At 45.9% G+C, this 15354-nt stretch overlaps 1 protein-coding gene across 17 annotated transcripts in view; it reads right to left on the bottom strand.

The window, feature by feature from the left end:
- The window catches only part of PTPN13 (protein tyrosine phosphatase non-receptor type 13), a 170088-nt gene that overhangs the window by 109665 nt on the left and 45069 nt on the right, over positions 1-15354 (bottom strand). For all 17 annotated transcript variants that reach the window (XM_083398108.1, XM_083398120.1, XM_083398124.1 and 14 more), the window contains exon 2: positions 10736-10855. In XM_083398108.1, the coding sequence (XP_083254234.1) occupies positions 10736-10850 (115 nt within the window). In that variant the 5' untranslated portion in view covers positions 10851-10855. The remainder of the gene's footprint in view (positions 1-10735; positions 10856-15354) is intronic.

The following is a 15354-nucleotide window of genomic DNA, read 5'->3' as shown; positions in this document are numbered from 1 at the left end:
CAATTACCAGGTTCGCCATAGCTCAGGCAGACACACACCGTACTTTTCTGTCTATAAAACACCCCCATGTATAAGATGCCCCCATTTTGGGGCAGTGAAATTTAAGAAAATGGGGGGAGATGGCACAAAATTATTGAGCTTTTTTGTGGAGGATTGCATAGAGTTGTTCAGCTTTTTTAGGCGGGGGAATTATCGTGGTTGTTGAACTTTTTTAAGGGGAGGGGAGCCGAAAATTGCTCTCCCACACGCATCGCAAAATCTGCCTCCTGTCTGTCCCCTTGCTGGCAGAAGCTGCCAGGCGCCCGCCCAATTGATGCAACGCTGGCCAATCAACACCACCCCATTGACGCAGCAACCAATGACACGCACAATAGCAGCCGACAGCCAGAACAGCAACCAATCAAACGTCCATCCTATGTATAAGACGGCCCCATGTTTTTAGCTTGATTTCTAAGGGGGGAAAAACATAGTCTTATACACGGAAATGTACGGCAATTCCTCTTCAAATCTCCTATATGCCCACAAAATTAAAATTCTGGAATACTAGGCATTAAATCTTTTTTTTTTTTTTTTAAAGCCATGGAAGGAATATCCCTCATTCATAACTCCAGGCATTTCCTAGCTGGAGGAACAGGAGGGTACTTAAGGAACGTGACAGCCACAGAAATGTTCTCAAGTGAAGCACAACCTGCTATTAGCTTAGAAGGGAAAACCCCACACTCAACTCTCCCAACAACAGCACCATTTGACCAAAGGAGCAGACAAGGAGCTGCAAAATTGCTCTTAAAAACTTAAGATCAAACAGCAACAATGCCACTATAAACGGTAAAGGCAGAAAGGCTCCATTAAGAGTTGCCTTCTGCAGTTTTGGTAAGCTATCCTGTTTAAAGAGGCAACACCTAACTGACTTTTCAGAGGAACAAAATAAAGGAAAGACCTGCTTTTCTACATACACCGATGCCCACAACACATAAAAGAAACATCACTGGAAAGACCTGTTATTTCTGACCTCATGCAGTATAAGCGTACAAGATGCAGCATGCGTCTGCATGCAACAGAAGACTACAAGACACAGCACACACCCTCTGAATGACAAGTGCTAATGCAGGTAATTAAACAGGTGGAATAATAGGACTGGCCCGGGATAGGCATCTTTGTGCAGATTAGCCTGGCATATATTTTGATGTTGAAATGGAGGTTAAAAATTGCTGGCCTTTCCTTCCCTGCTCAGAGACTAATGCTATGAATTAGGGCATGGAAAACTGTGTTAAACGGCTTGCTTTGCAGCCCTGCCAAGGGGACCCCATGTGCCTCCTGCAGATGCGTCTTCTCAGAGTCCACATTTCTCATGTTGCGGTGGTCATCAGCGGCTGAGATAACTTTGGAGCTGACAAAGGACAAGGCCAATCAATGGCCTCGTAGCCTCTGCATTCAGAGTCAGCATCCTATTCAAGTAACTGTGAACTCTGAGTGAGACTCCTTATGCAGATGGAACGGTACCTTCCACGCGCAAATCCGAAGATTTCAGGGGAAGTGTGTGTCAAGGAGTTTAAAAACAGAATTCCGGGGGCGGAATGACATATCCGAAGAAGAGAGAAGGGGAGCACTCCATACTGCAACACTTCGCTGCAGGTCTCACTTGCATCTCCCGTTACCAAGTGCAAGAGACAAACCACAGGTCCGTAATGCTGACGAGCTTTTAGGCGCATTTGGCTGGCAACTGCTGGAGACAGCATTTTGAGCTTGATGAACCTCTGATCTTATTAAGCAAAGCAATTCTGGCGTTCTTATAAATGTTTCTTGAACATAAGAGGCTGCCTTGAATTGAGTCAGACCACTGGTTCACTGAGCTTAGTACTGTTTGCTCTTGACTGGCAGTGGTCTTATAACGTCTTTGGCAGGTATCCTTCCACCAGAGACCCTTTAGCTGACAACGCTGGAATCAAACCTTGAACTCTCTGCGCGCAATGTGGTTTAAACCTGAGCTGTCATCTAGTCCCCTCCATGTACAGTGGTACCTCTGGTTGCGAACAGGATCCATTCCAGAGGCCTGTTCGCAACCTGAAAAGAACACATCCCACGTCTGAGCATGCGCGGGTTGCGATTCGCTGCTTCTGTACATGCGCGTGACATCATTTTGCGCATTTGAGCATGCGCGAGTGGCGAAACCCGGAAGTAACCCTTTCTGGTACTTCCGGGTCGCTGCAGGACGCAACCTGAAAACGCGCAACCTGAAGCAAACGTAACATGAGGTATGACTGTACTGACATAAGCAAGGAGGCATGTTCCGTTGGCTCACCTTCAATTTCAAGTTTCGACGTCACCCCAAACGCTGTTGGGTTTTGCATCATGATAAGCACTAAACTAAACAACTATCCCATAAGTCAATGCATTAATTGTTCCCTTTCACAGATAACATCATGGAGGCCAGATTATCAAGACAACATAAGGAGTAGAATCATAGAGTTGGAAGGGACCCTGAGGATCGTCTACCCACTGCAATTCAGGGATATACAGCCGTCCCATATGGGATCGAACCTGCAACCTCATGCTCTTAACCAACTGAGCTGCCCAGGCTGAGCAACATCCAATGCCTGACCATAGGAGACCACAACTCCTAATCTACTTTTGTTGCTTATAAAAACCAATGGCTATTAATTTAGAAATGTTATTCTAACAGCAGGGAGGGGGTGGTGTTGAGGGTTGGATTACCTTAGTGGAAAGCACTCAGGGGCCACCTTCCAGCAGTGGCTGGGGCCTGACCCAAAGTGGCTGGGGCTACATAAACACCGAACACACAATTCACACACACACCTCTCTCTTCCATGCATTAGGACAGCCTTTTAAAGATTGCTTTCTAAGTCAGGAGTAACAAGTTCACAATATTCTGTTCCGCGGCTCAGGGGGGAAAAATGGAAAGATTACTACAACATGATGTACATCATCAATACTGGGCTAGAAGCCATGTTCTAATAGTTATACACCGAGTATCTGTGATGCCATTGTCTAGGAGTGTTGCCTGGGAATCCTAGCCAGAGCAAGAAATGACTTTGTTGTTATCGCTTCGATCTTAGAAGCTGGTATTAAGCAAGCGCTCTGCTAGCTCGAGGGCACTCTCACATAAACATCTGAGGAATCATCTCCATCCTCCTCCTCGTTATTATTAAATATAATAAATAATGATAGTATTCTAATGAAACCTGCTAGAAATCTTGGGAGCAAGGGGTCTCAGCCTAGGGTGGTGAGATGCTCTCTTGGGGCTTCTTCAGATACTAAGGTACCTACGGGACCACCTCTCCTGGTATGCCCCACAGAGGAACCTACGGTCTGCAAATAAAAACATCCTGAAGGTCCCAGGCCTCAGAGAGGTTAGGCTGGCCTCAACTAGAGCCAGGGCTTTCTCGGCTGTGGCTCCAATCTGGTGGAACGCTCTGTCACAAGAGACTAGGGCCCTGCGGGACCTGACATCTTTCCGCAGGGCCTGCAAGACAGAGTTGTTCCAACAGGCCTTTGGTCAGGGCCCAGCCTGACTCCCTCCTCCGGCAACCTGCACAGAATTTTGCTTAACGGTTGCCATTAATTTGATTTTAATTAATTTTTATAATAGAATGTTTTTAGAATGTTGGATTATTTGATTGTTTGATTATTTAATTGTTGTTAGTCGCCCTGAGCCCGGCTTCGGCTGGGGAGGGCGGGATATAAATAAAATTTATTATTATTATTATTATTGCACACAGAACAGTTCCTTATAGGAAAATGCTCATAAACAGCATGGAGGTAATGACAAATGGCCATGCATCTATTTCCCTCCATGTGAAGCACATGTGTTAATTGCAGCAGAACCTGGTGCGCAAGTGATGGTTCTAGGTAGCAATCTATTTTCCATGCAAGAGTTTTGTGATGTGTAAAGTGGCCCCAAGTCAAAATGGATTTCTGTGAGAATACACATCAGCATCAATGAAGGCATGACCTTGTATGTACGGAAGTTGGACACAATAACCGGTTAGAGCCAATAGTTGCATCTCAACCCTACCCCACTTATGGATCTATGTCTATTAAATCACCACAGGAAGCCAGCAGTTAATCGCACCAGGCAAGCTGGTGTTAACTCTTTATTGGCAAAACAGGATCTGCACAGGAGTGTCAGGCCCAGTGAGAACAGCAACTCAGGTCTGGCCCCCGTGAAGCACTTGCCAAGACTAAATGTCCCTGCCTCCACACAACCAGCTATGTCTTCTCCTCTCCAGGGTTTCCCCAAGCAATTGGAGACTGTGCCTACATGTCTGCCTTTGCTCTTCCCGCTTCATGCCTCTTCTGGTTCAGTGGAGGGGGTAGTTTTTTGCAGCAGGATGGGGAGATACCCATGCCTCTACACTAGCCTGACTCATCTCTGCCTCTTGGCCTCCCTTCTCTCGTGTTTCTGCTTCTGCCTCTGGACTTCTCTCTGCCACAGACTCTCCCAGCTCACTAAGCCCTGTTATCTGTTCAGTATATACCGTATTGGCCCGAATATAAGCCGCACCCAAATATAAGCCGCACCTTTAAAATTAAAAGGGGGAAAAGTCAATACCTGAATATAAGCTGCTCTCGTAAAATTCTGCAGGCACTCACACCCGTCCGTTTTACTGTATATCTGTTTCAGTAGCGATATCGTAAAAGCCTACTTTTGTAAGGTCGCGAATTTAAGCCGCACTTTGTAATATGGGAATACCTGGTTTTCAGGATTTGCACAGGCTGCCAACCTACTACTGGGCCAAGTTCAAGGTTTGTGGCACTAACTTATAAGGGACTCTACATCTCAAGAGGGAGGTTTCCTGAAAGATCACCCTTTTATACCCAGTAGGCCACTGTGCAGGAGAGGTGTGCTTTCAGTGTGGCTGCCTCTGTTCTGCAGAAAAAACATCCCCATTGAGAAATGAAAGGCACCCACTATCTGTACTTCCCGAGAACAGCTGAAGACATTTCTGTTTCAGCAAGATTTTCCAGCAGGATGAAAAGGTCTCTCTGCCTTTAGCTGTTCATTTTGTACCATTTCTAAAGCGTACTTTGCAACTGCTTTTAACAGTGTTTTTAGTTGTTCTTTTATGGAGTGTTTGTAAATCACCTTGAGAAAAATGCAAAATACCATTCATCAATTACTAAACAACAACATGCTAAGAAATGGCTGAAGGGATGACTGAAGGGGAGGGAAGTGGATGGGTTGTAACATTTCCTGATTTCACATTGTCAATAAGATATATGACCGCGGGCTGGCACTAGATGTGGTTAAAAAGTCTCCAGAATGACTAATCAATACCAAAAACATTGCACAAGACCTGCAATTCCTTCCCACTTTTCAAGAAAAGCATGTGCAATGAAAGGCACATTTGCACGGTGCTTTAACAGTCCCCATTTGGTTTGGTTTTATGACTTAATAATAAAACCCCTATTTATGGAAGATGAAAGGGCAGGGTACTCTTACTACATCATCTGTGCAGTTCCTTCAAAGTGGTCTGAAGACAATGCAGGGATACGAAAGTAAGCGTGCAATTCAGAAGTGTGCAAGCGAATCAATAAAAAGGCTTTATTTGTGTGTTTGTGAAGGTAGTATCAAGCTTGAGATCACCACAGAATTCAAGGACAGTAAATCTCATGAATCCCAGGCAATTCCTAGACTGCGCAAGGGGGCTTTCTGAAGAGGATTAGTCCTCGGAAGTTACTCGCATAGAAGAAAATGAGGGATCTTTTTGGGTGAAGGTGCACAGGGTTGGTTTACAATTCAGGCTTCCTTTATACAGTGGTACCTCAGGTTAAGAACTTACAGTGGTGCCTCGCAAGACGAAAAGAATCCATTCCGCGAGTCTCTTCGTCTTGCGGGTTTTTCGTCTTGCGAAGCAAGCCCATTAGCGGATTAGCGCTATTAGCAGTTTAAGGGCTATTAACGGCTATTAAAGGCTTAAGGGATTAGCGGATTAGCTGCTAAAAGGCTATTAGCAGCTTAGCGCTTTAGAAAAAGGGGTTGGGGAGCGAAAAACCCTCAAGAATCGCAAGACATTTTCGTCTTGCGAAGCAAGCCCATAGAGAAATTCGTCTTGCGAAGCACCTCTGAAAACGGAAAACCCTTTCGTCTTGCGGGTTTTCCGTCTTGCGAGGCATTCGTCTTGCGGGGCACCACTGTAATTCGTTCTGGAGGTCCGTTCTTAACCTGAAACTGTTCTTAACTGAGGTACCACTTTAGCTAATGGGGCATCCTGCTGCCGCCAAGCCGCCAGAGCACGATTTCTCTTCTCATCCTGCAGCAAAGTTCTTAATCCGAGGTACTATTTCTGGGTTAGCGGAGTCTGTAACCTGAAGCGCCTGTAACCTGAAGTGCCTGTAACCCGAGGTACCACTGCAGATTGTAAAAATAATAATAATACAGGAGCTCTCAGAGGGCACAGAACAGAACTGTTCATCACCATTCCCTCTAAAAGCGAATTTGAGGGTGGAGTGCCAATCAATCTGGAAGAAAACAGAGGTTCATGAAAAAGTCCTCATGAAAATATTTTTGTGTGGATTTCTCCTGATTTACTTATTTTTTGCCTAATATTTTTAATATGGCATTTCCGCAAATATATGCATTGTTAACCATGCTTTACCCCAGTATATGCAATTTTGTACACATTACTTGGCTGGACAACCGCACTGCAAAATCTGGAATATTTTGAAGGATGGCTGTGCTTCAGTTCTCATATTGTTCTGGAATGCGCAAATTAGGCAGGTTCGCCTTTAACGACAAACCAAGTCAAATTTCTCCCTTGTCCCTGTGGGTACGGTAGGATATCTCATAGAACAGCCTAGCCATTGCATTCTGCACTAGCTACAACCTTGAGCTCCCCCACCCCCGTTTTTTTAAAAAAAGGAAAACTGGGGTAGAAACCTTCCAATCAAACAAGAATGAGGGACTTCTTCCAAGCATCTAGGATCAGGGCTACACCTTCCATGAGACAAGGTGAAGCAACTGCCTCAGGTGGCAGGTTCCACAGGGGCTGCAACAGCTCTGGCATGCTCCTTGGAGGCCAATGTTGCCACCTCTACAGCGGCCTCTTGGCAAATACGTGGCCCTGCTGGGTCTCCTCTCAACCTTGTCCCCAGAGTAGATCTTTGTTCTCCATTTCTTCCCAATGTAGATCTTCGGCCATTCCCTCTTCCCTAGCAGGAGATGTCTTGGATAATCCCTGTCTTGGATTATCCTGAGATAATGCAAATGAAGTGGTCTGAAAGCATTCTAAAGCAGCCTTCACCAGCTTGGAGACTTCCAAGTGTTTCAGACCACAACTCCCATCAGGAGTTGTGGTCTGAAACACCTGGAAGACACCAGACTGGTAAGGGCTCTTCCCAAAGTTAGGGAAGACCCTAACTGTGCTGGGCCCAGGGGTAACCCGAGCAACGCGGTCCAGGTCTGGTCCCCAATCCAAGGGTTCCACGAGGAGTCAGTCCAACAGGGCCAAGGCAGGACATGAGGCAGGAAACCAGGGAAGATCAGGCACAGAATCACAGGTAGGTTCTGGCAAATAGCAATGTTGCTCCTGCAACCTGGGGTGGGGTCCAGCAGCCTTTTATCTCTGTCGGGGTAATGGCCGGTCCTGATCCCCCGGCGACTCCCCTCTCTGTCTCGCCCGAAGGCGAGCACTCCTCCTGTGAGTACTCAGGTCTCTCCTTCTCTCAGACCTTAGTCTCTACAGCTCATGAGATGTTGGTGGGTTACTAGACCCAGGGGCCGCCTCAGCCTCTCCTGACCCAACTGGTAGTGGAACAGCTGTAAGTGATGGCCCAGCTGGAGGCAACGAGGTAATCCCCACATCTGGAGCTGGTGTTTGTTGCAGGGGAACCTGGGCAGACTGGGGCTCTTCAGAATCAGGCCCCAGACTAGGTTCAGCTGCCATCTGAGGCAAAGGATCTGGTGTGGACTGAGACTCCTCTGGCTCCGAGTCTGAGTCCCAGGCCATCACACCAACCTTAACATCAAGATAATAACACTGACCTGCTTTGCTGAGCTGCCATAAGCAGAACTATAGAAAAATGTGTGGCTTTGAACATTCTTAAGTGCTATGGGAATACTAGGCACGGTTATTATTTCTATTACTGCAGTGATGATGGATGTATGAATTGCAGTCAGCTACAGATTATTATTATTATGCTACCTCCTCTCCCTACAGTTCTACTCTCTCTATATATAGATGTATATTCCTCCTAGGATAAATGCAGGACAAAGTACAATGGTCCCCTATCTCAACTGGTGCGAACCACCTTCAACAGTGAACTGGCCTGCAGTGAGAATGAAAGCATTTTAAACGAATGAAGAAAGAGCAAGCAAAGGCAGAAGAGAAAATGGGTTTTAATTCCCCACTTTTCAGAGAGAGAAAAGGACGACAGGATGTGCACAACTGGGTTTACTGAGATAAAGTTTTCCCCAAGTACCTTGGCTATGCACTCACAGAGAGCGTGGTGGGCTCTTGAGGGCAATGCTTTTTTGGAACGGCAATAAAACGTGACCTTTGAGACTCATTTTTTCGCATTAAGGAGTTTGGAGTAGGAGGAGAGACTGCCCCAGGCTTTTCTCCTTGACACGGCGCCAAATGTGTCATCACAGAGCTTCAAGTGCTTGGGATGGGAACTTACAGAACGACCATTTCTCCAACTCAACTTTTCATTAATGCTGATAAATCAAAAGCGGCTGACGCAACGGTCCACATTGCTGCAGCAGCATTCATGCTAGCACCATGCACTCTGACCCATAGCTTGTTGGTAGGCTATGGGAACATTCCCCCTGACCCATTTTCTAGACCCCCTTCCTAGAACGTTCATCTTTCATTAGAGCAAAAAGCAAGTCTCTAGAAGGGCTGGGCGATATCTGATTTTCAACATCAGGATATATAACCAGCTAAACATCACAATACATCATAATGTCTGATACAGTGGTACCCCGCAAGACGAATGCCTCGGAAGACGAAAAACCCACTAGACGAAAGGGTTTTTCGTTTTCGGAGGTGCTTCGCAAGACGGATTTTTCTAAGGGCTTGCTTCGCTAGATGAAACAGCCTGCCTCTCCTGTCATAGCGACGATCAGTGCACGCACGCACGCTCACTTCCCCGCTCCTCCGGCTCCCTCCCACCTTCCTGCTGACGGCTCCTCCGGCTCCCTCCCACCTTCCGGCCGACCTTCCGGCTGCCTCGTGCCGCTGCCCACCGCCCTCGCGCGCTCCTCTCAGGAGCCGTTGCCGCCAGCAGCCAGCGTTGCAGCCGGAGTCGCGCTCCTGAGCCCCGCCGCCCTCCAGCAGCCGCGTCGCGCAGTGTCCACAAGGCGCGGGTGAGTCCAAGGACCGGCTGCGGCAGCTGACCTGCTTCTCCCCACCCCTCCCTGCTGTGGTGCTTCGCAAGATGAAAAAACTCGCTCTACAAAAAAACTCACGGAACGAATTAATTTCGTCTTGCGAGGCACCACTGTATAAGGATGGAACTATGTAAAGGTATTGGCTGGCTTCATGGTTTTCCCCACATTGTGATTTTGTGTAACACACACACACACACACACACACACACCATGATTTGCTATCTATTGCCAGGTCAAACATTATGAAATCAACACCATGATATGGATTTCAAACCGGTTTTGGAAGATACAGTCATACCTTGGAAGCTGAACAGCTTAGTTACCGAATGTTTTGGCTCCTGAACATCACAAACCCGGAGGTGACTGTTCCGGTTTGGGAACTATTTTTGGAAGCCAAACTTCCAACAGGGCTTCCGCAGCTTCCAACGCAGCCAATCAGAAGCCACGCTTTCGGAAGTCGAATGGACTTCTGGAACGGATTCCGTTCGACTTCCAAGGTACGACTGTATATCAATCAAATCTGGTCTCTAGCCCTTTGGCTCATGAAGATAAGGAAAAAGAAATATGCAGGCAGTGCCATGCAAGTAGTGGGTGATGGGGATGACAGGACATAAAAGAGGTATTGGCACAACTCCTCCGCCTGCCTCCCCCCCAAAAAAAAACCCCAACAACACCATGTTAAGGACTGAGCACCCTTACTAGCTACAAAAAATCTGAGTACAGCTGGAAAAGAAAAATGGGAGTGGTGATGGAATGGAGTAGCGTCAAGAAGGACATGGCTGGCTAGCACCCAAAAGGGAAGCACCCTTCTTAGGACAATGCACTGCAGTGTTTTGTTGCAGGTCCCTATTATTCTATTCCATTCTCCAGCAAGAACATCCCACTGTTTTGCCAAAAAAAATAATAATACAGAGGCCCTGGGATCACTAATGTCTGACACTTATTTGTCATTTTACCAGAAATTTAATTTTGCAGATGTGATTTAATAAACCAAATATCTTCCAATGTACTGGGCTACATTTACAGTGGTACCTCGGGTAACATACGCTTCAGGTTACAGACTCCGCTAACCCAGAAATAGTACCTCGGGTTAAGAACTTTGCTTCAGGATAAGAACAGAAATCGTGCTCCGGCGGCGCGGCGGCAGCAGGAGGCCCCATTAGCTAAAGTGGTGCTTCAGGTTAAGAACAGTTGCAGGTTAAGAACGGACCTCCGGAACAAATTAAGTACTTAACTCGAGGTACCACTGTATTCCCATTTTTCCCTTATACAGGAATCCATGACAGTGTTCCCCAACACACACACACCAACCCCCAGTTATGCACAGGTCAACCACAAAATCCCCACTCCCTGCAAAGCTTCTGTTACAAGTCAAGACCTTACCTTTCCGGAACAACTCCTGAAGGCTTTCCGCGCTTTGATTCAATACAGCCCATATTTCTTCTTCATGCAGTGGTCCTCCCCGAACCTCCAGGGCTTCAGCTAGTGACACATGCATGTTATCTGAGGAATCAAGACAAGATGACACTTGTTCAAGAATGTGCCAGGACTCCATTCAGGTCTTTCTGATGCATACTATTTGCATAGAATTCAGGAGGGATTTTGCTCTGAAGGCAACAACAAGGGCAATTCAAACCTACCTCCAAAACACAATATTTAGATTCCTGAAAACATCTTGCATGCAAAGGGCATACGAAGAGGGGTTGCTTCTACTCAGAGTAGACGGTTTGGGACTCGATGGACCAAAGGTCTTATTGGGACTAAGGCAGTTCCATAGGTTCTATTCTCACATTAAATGCACTAAGCGGCATTTATTTACTTTTTTCCTTACAGAACTGCCCTGGCTAAGTTCTGCAACTGTAGGGTTAATTTTTGTCCTGGTATAAATCTTCCTCTCTCACACATCAGGGCTAGTAGCCCAGAGGCAGGCAGGGAAAAATAAGGAGATGTTTGGTACTGTCTTATGCTGACTGACTCTCCAGACAAGGGCCTTTCCCAGCTCTCCCTGGAGACACAGAGGATTGAACCTGTGACCTTCTGCATGCGAAGTATGTGGGGCTTTGCCACTGAGCTACAACTCCTCCCCTAATGCAGTCTGTCTGCAATTAAACCAACAGCAAGTTGCTTGGACTGAAGTGTCAGGACAAAATCCAGAGCTTCTGTAGGGCCAGTACACTCACCAGGGCAAGAGGGTTTGAACATATAACTGCACTGGCTGCCAATTTGTTTCCGGGCCTAATGTAAAGTACTGGTTTTGACCTATTAAGCCTCAGGACTGCAAGACCTCATGGACCTCCTCCTCCCATATGAACCAACCCAGACCCTGCGATCATCATCTGGTGCCCTTCTTAGTGTGCCTCATCTGTGAGAGGTCCAGAGGGAGGCAACACGAGAAGGGGCCTTTTCTGTGGTGGCTCCCCACTTCTGGGGTATGTTCCCCATGGAAGCCTGCCTGGTGCTTTCATTATTGTTTTCATATTGTAAACTACCCTGTGATCTCTGGATGAAGGGCAGTATAGAAATAATAATAATAATAATAATAATAATAATAATAATAATAATAATAATAATGATAACGATAATGATAATGTGACCCAACTGGCTATTAGTGTCACCTGATCTCTGCTGATTCAGAAGCTGCAGTAGCACCACTTAGCCACTTGTAATGATGGCGCTACAGTACAGCTGAAAATAGACCAGCAATTCCCTCTGGAGAAACCATCCCTAAACATAATCGGTGTCGCCTGTTTTATAAATCTTATTGCCCAAGACAGTGATTTACTAATGAGGTATTTTATGGGTAAGAACTTATTAAGTATCCAGCCAGCTGCTATCAAGAAAGCAACTTTCAAGTTTCAACAGCTCCTCCGCTATCAAGACCTGTGTATGCTGGGGAAAGAGGAATCACCTCAAAAACCAACCCCTGAACTTCTGCAACAAGAATTTAAAAACCTTCAGCCTGGATAAATTGTGCAAATACAACACATTTGAATGAGTTCTATCTTTCACACAATTCATTCTGCTTTTGAAAGTCGCAACGACAGACAAGGAAGCTATGCAGGATACTGAATCTCTGCTCCTTGGAAAAGTTACTCAGCACTTCATTTAGCACCAGGCACAGTAAACACCGTTTCAAGCATGTATTTTCAACTATAAGGAATAGCAACCTGCTTTTAAAAAAGAAAAGAAATGCTGATATTCTGCAGCAAATACTATACAGTGGAACCTCGGTTGTTGAACGCTTCAGAAGTTGAACATTTTGGCTTTCGAACGGTGACAACCCAGAAGTGAATGTTTCCATTTTCGAACAGGTCTCGGAAATCAAACAGCTTCCGAGGAGCTTTTCTCCATTTTTTCAATGGATTTTGTCGAGCGGCAATTGCACCCCGGTTGTTGAATGTTTCAGAAGTCAAATGGTCTTCCGGAACGGATTATTTTCGACAACCGAGGTTCCGCTGTATTCTGAAGCCAAACTTATATACTGAAAGCACACTCAGTTTTCCAAGTGTGGACCTTAAGTGGTCAAAACCGAACCATCCACACACAACAGGGAGGTATCAACACCAAAATTTCCAGAAGTACATAACACCTTTAGAGTAAAAGCTTAAGGGACAAACTGCAGAACTGCCTATTGAGGACTGAGCACTCATTCTTCTGAGAGTATCTGATGACTGCTGGGCCATGAATGCAATGAAATATACTGAAGAGGCTGTGGCTAACTGGAAGGAGCCCTGAGCAAGAAGCACTTGTGAGAGAGGCTCTAGAGTGCTTCAGGTGGCACATATTAAATCCGACTTGAGTCGTGGGTTTTGTCCTCCTGTGCTGGTATTTCCAGGTTGAAAGTCTGAACCTTTGTGACTAAACAGAAGTGAAAGCTCATGTTTTAATAGCTTGAGTTCACTTGTACGCCTAGAGCCATTTCATACTTGCTTGTAATCCCATCATCATGTACTGCCAAGAATTATATGCCACAGATGTATTACTGGAGAAAAGAATGGTGCACCAGTTTGACAACGATGCTGTTTCTTAAAAGCCCTTCATTTCTGCCATAAAACTACCCTGACAGTGTTTGCTTGATTTGATAATAGATATGAGAAAAGTGAACTCATACAACTTTTGATGCCCCGCATGGCAAATTTGGCTATAATATATCAGGGATGGGGGAAGAAAATTAAACAAGTTGCAGGTTTTTGGGTTTTTTTAATTGAACCAAAGAACCACAGAATTTAAGAGTTGAAAAGAAATCCCAAGCTTGATTTTGCAAAGTTTTTTTGCAGATAAAGTTGCTCATATTCGAAAAGAGGTAGACACCACCGTGGGAGCAGGGCTGGGGCGGGTGAGTGCAAGAGCCCTGTCTGGTCAAGTTGCATGGAATTAATTTCAATCCGTTACCTCCGAGGATGCGGACAGGCTGCTTGGACGCGTGAAACGAACCACATGTCTCCTTGATCCTTGCCCATCCTGGCTAATAAAAGCAAGCCGGGAAGGGCTGGGCGATGGCCTCTGCGGGGTGGTAAATGCTTCCCTCTGTGAGGGAGCATTCCCAGACCCGCTGAAAGAGGCGGCTATTATTATTATTATTATTATTATTATTATTATTATTATTATTTACTCCAACCCCTTGCAATGCAGCAAACACAGCTAAAGAACCCCAAACATCATCATCATCATCATCATCATATATTATTTCTACCCCACCCATCTGGCTGGGTTTCCCCAGCCACTCTGGGTGGCTTCCAACAAAAGATTAAAAATACATTAAAATATCAGTCATTAAAAACTTCCCCAAACAGGGCTGCCTTTAGATGTCTTCTAAAACAGATCTAGACAGATCACCACCCAGCCTCTGTCCATGATAAGAAAGCCATGATAAGAAGTTAATTGACATGATATAATGGTAAAAGAAATACCATGGAAAATAATGGATCATCATAAACCAACTAGTGTTGGAAGTATATACAGTGGTGCCTCGCAAGACGAAAAGAATCCGTTCCGTGAGTCTCTTCGTCTAGCGGTTTTTTCGTCTTGCGAAGCAAGCCCATTAGCGGATTAGCGCTATTAGCGGCTATTAAAGGCTTAAGGGATTAGCTGATTAGCTGCTAAAAAGCTATTAGCAGCTTAGTGCCTTAGAAAAAGGGGGTGGGGAGCGAAAAAAAAACCCTCAGGAATCGCAAGACATTTTCGTCTTGCGAAGCAAGCCCATAGAGAAATTCGTCCTGCGAAGCATCTCCAAAACGGAAAACCCTTTCGTCTAGCGGGTTTTCCATCTTGCGAGGCATTCGTCTTGCGGGGCACCACTGTATAGCACAACTGAAAGAAACAAAGGTTTTCAGTCATGTTGCCCATACAGGCTGTGGCCAATAATCTGAATAGGCAGCTTTCTATGTTTCCCATACTGGCAGCTCATTCAGCACAGTGTCACACACCTTTGAAAGAGCAGCCCCTTCAAGGGCCTTGCTTTGGCCTTCTGCCATACCTGCAGCATCCAAACCAACCTTGAAAGATGTTCCACATTCAGTGCATTGCCATAATCCAACCTGGAGGAGGTGACCAATGCCCGGACCAATGCCACAACTAAAGCATCCCAATCCAGGGACGGACACAACTGTTGGCACCAGTCAAAGATGGCAGAAGGCACTCCCAGACAATGAAACTACATTCAGTGTCAAACACATATCCAAGAGCACCTGCCAAGCTATGCACCTGTTCCTTCAGAGTCAACCCTCATCCAAAACAGGCAATTTCCCTGACTTGAAAACCACTCACCCACATAAACTCCATTGTACTAAGATTCAAAGCTCAGTTTAATTACCCTCATCCAACCCATACAGCTCCTGAGCAGCCACACCTGATTCGAATTTTATGGAGATGTAGAGTTACGTGTCCTTAGTGTGCTCATGACACCGTTCTTCAAACTCTGCTCCCAATGGCTTCATGCAGATGATAAACAGCAAGGGAGGGAGGGAAACTGTGCCCTGCAAACCCTATAGCGTAACTGACTA

This window comes from Podarcis tiliguerta (assembly GCF_965153285.1).
Source record: "Podarcis tiliguerta genome assembly, chromosome: 9".
NCBI lineage: Eukaryota > Metazoa > Chordata > Lepidosauria > Squamata > Lacertidae > Podarcis > Podarcis tiliguerta.
Note: the sequence above shows the minus strand (reverse complement) of the source record. Positions and strands in the feature narration are given on the sequence as shown.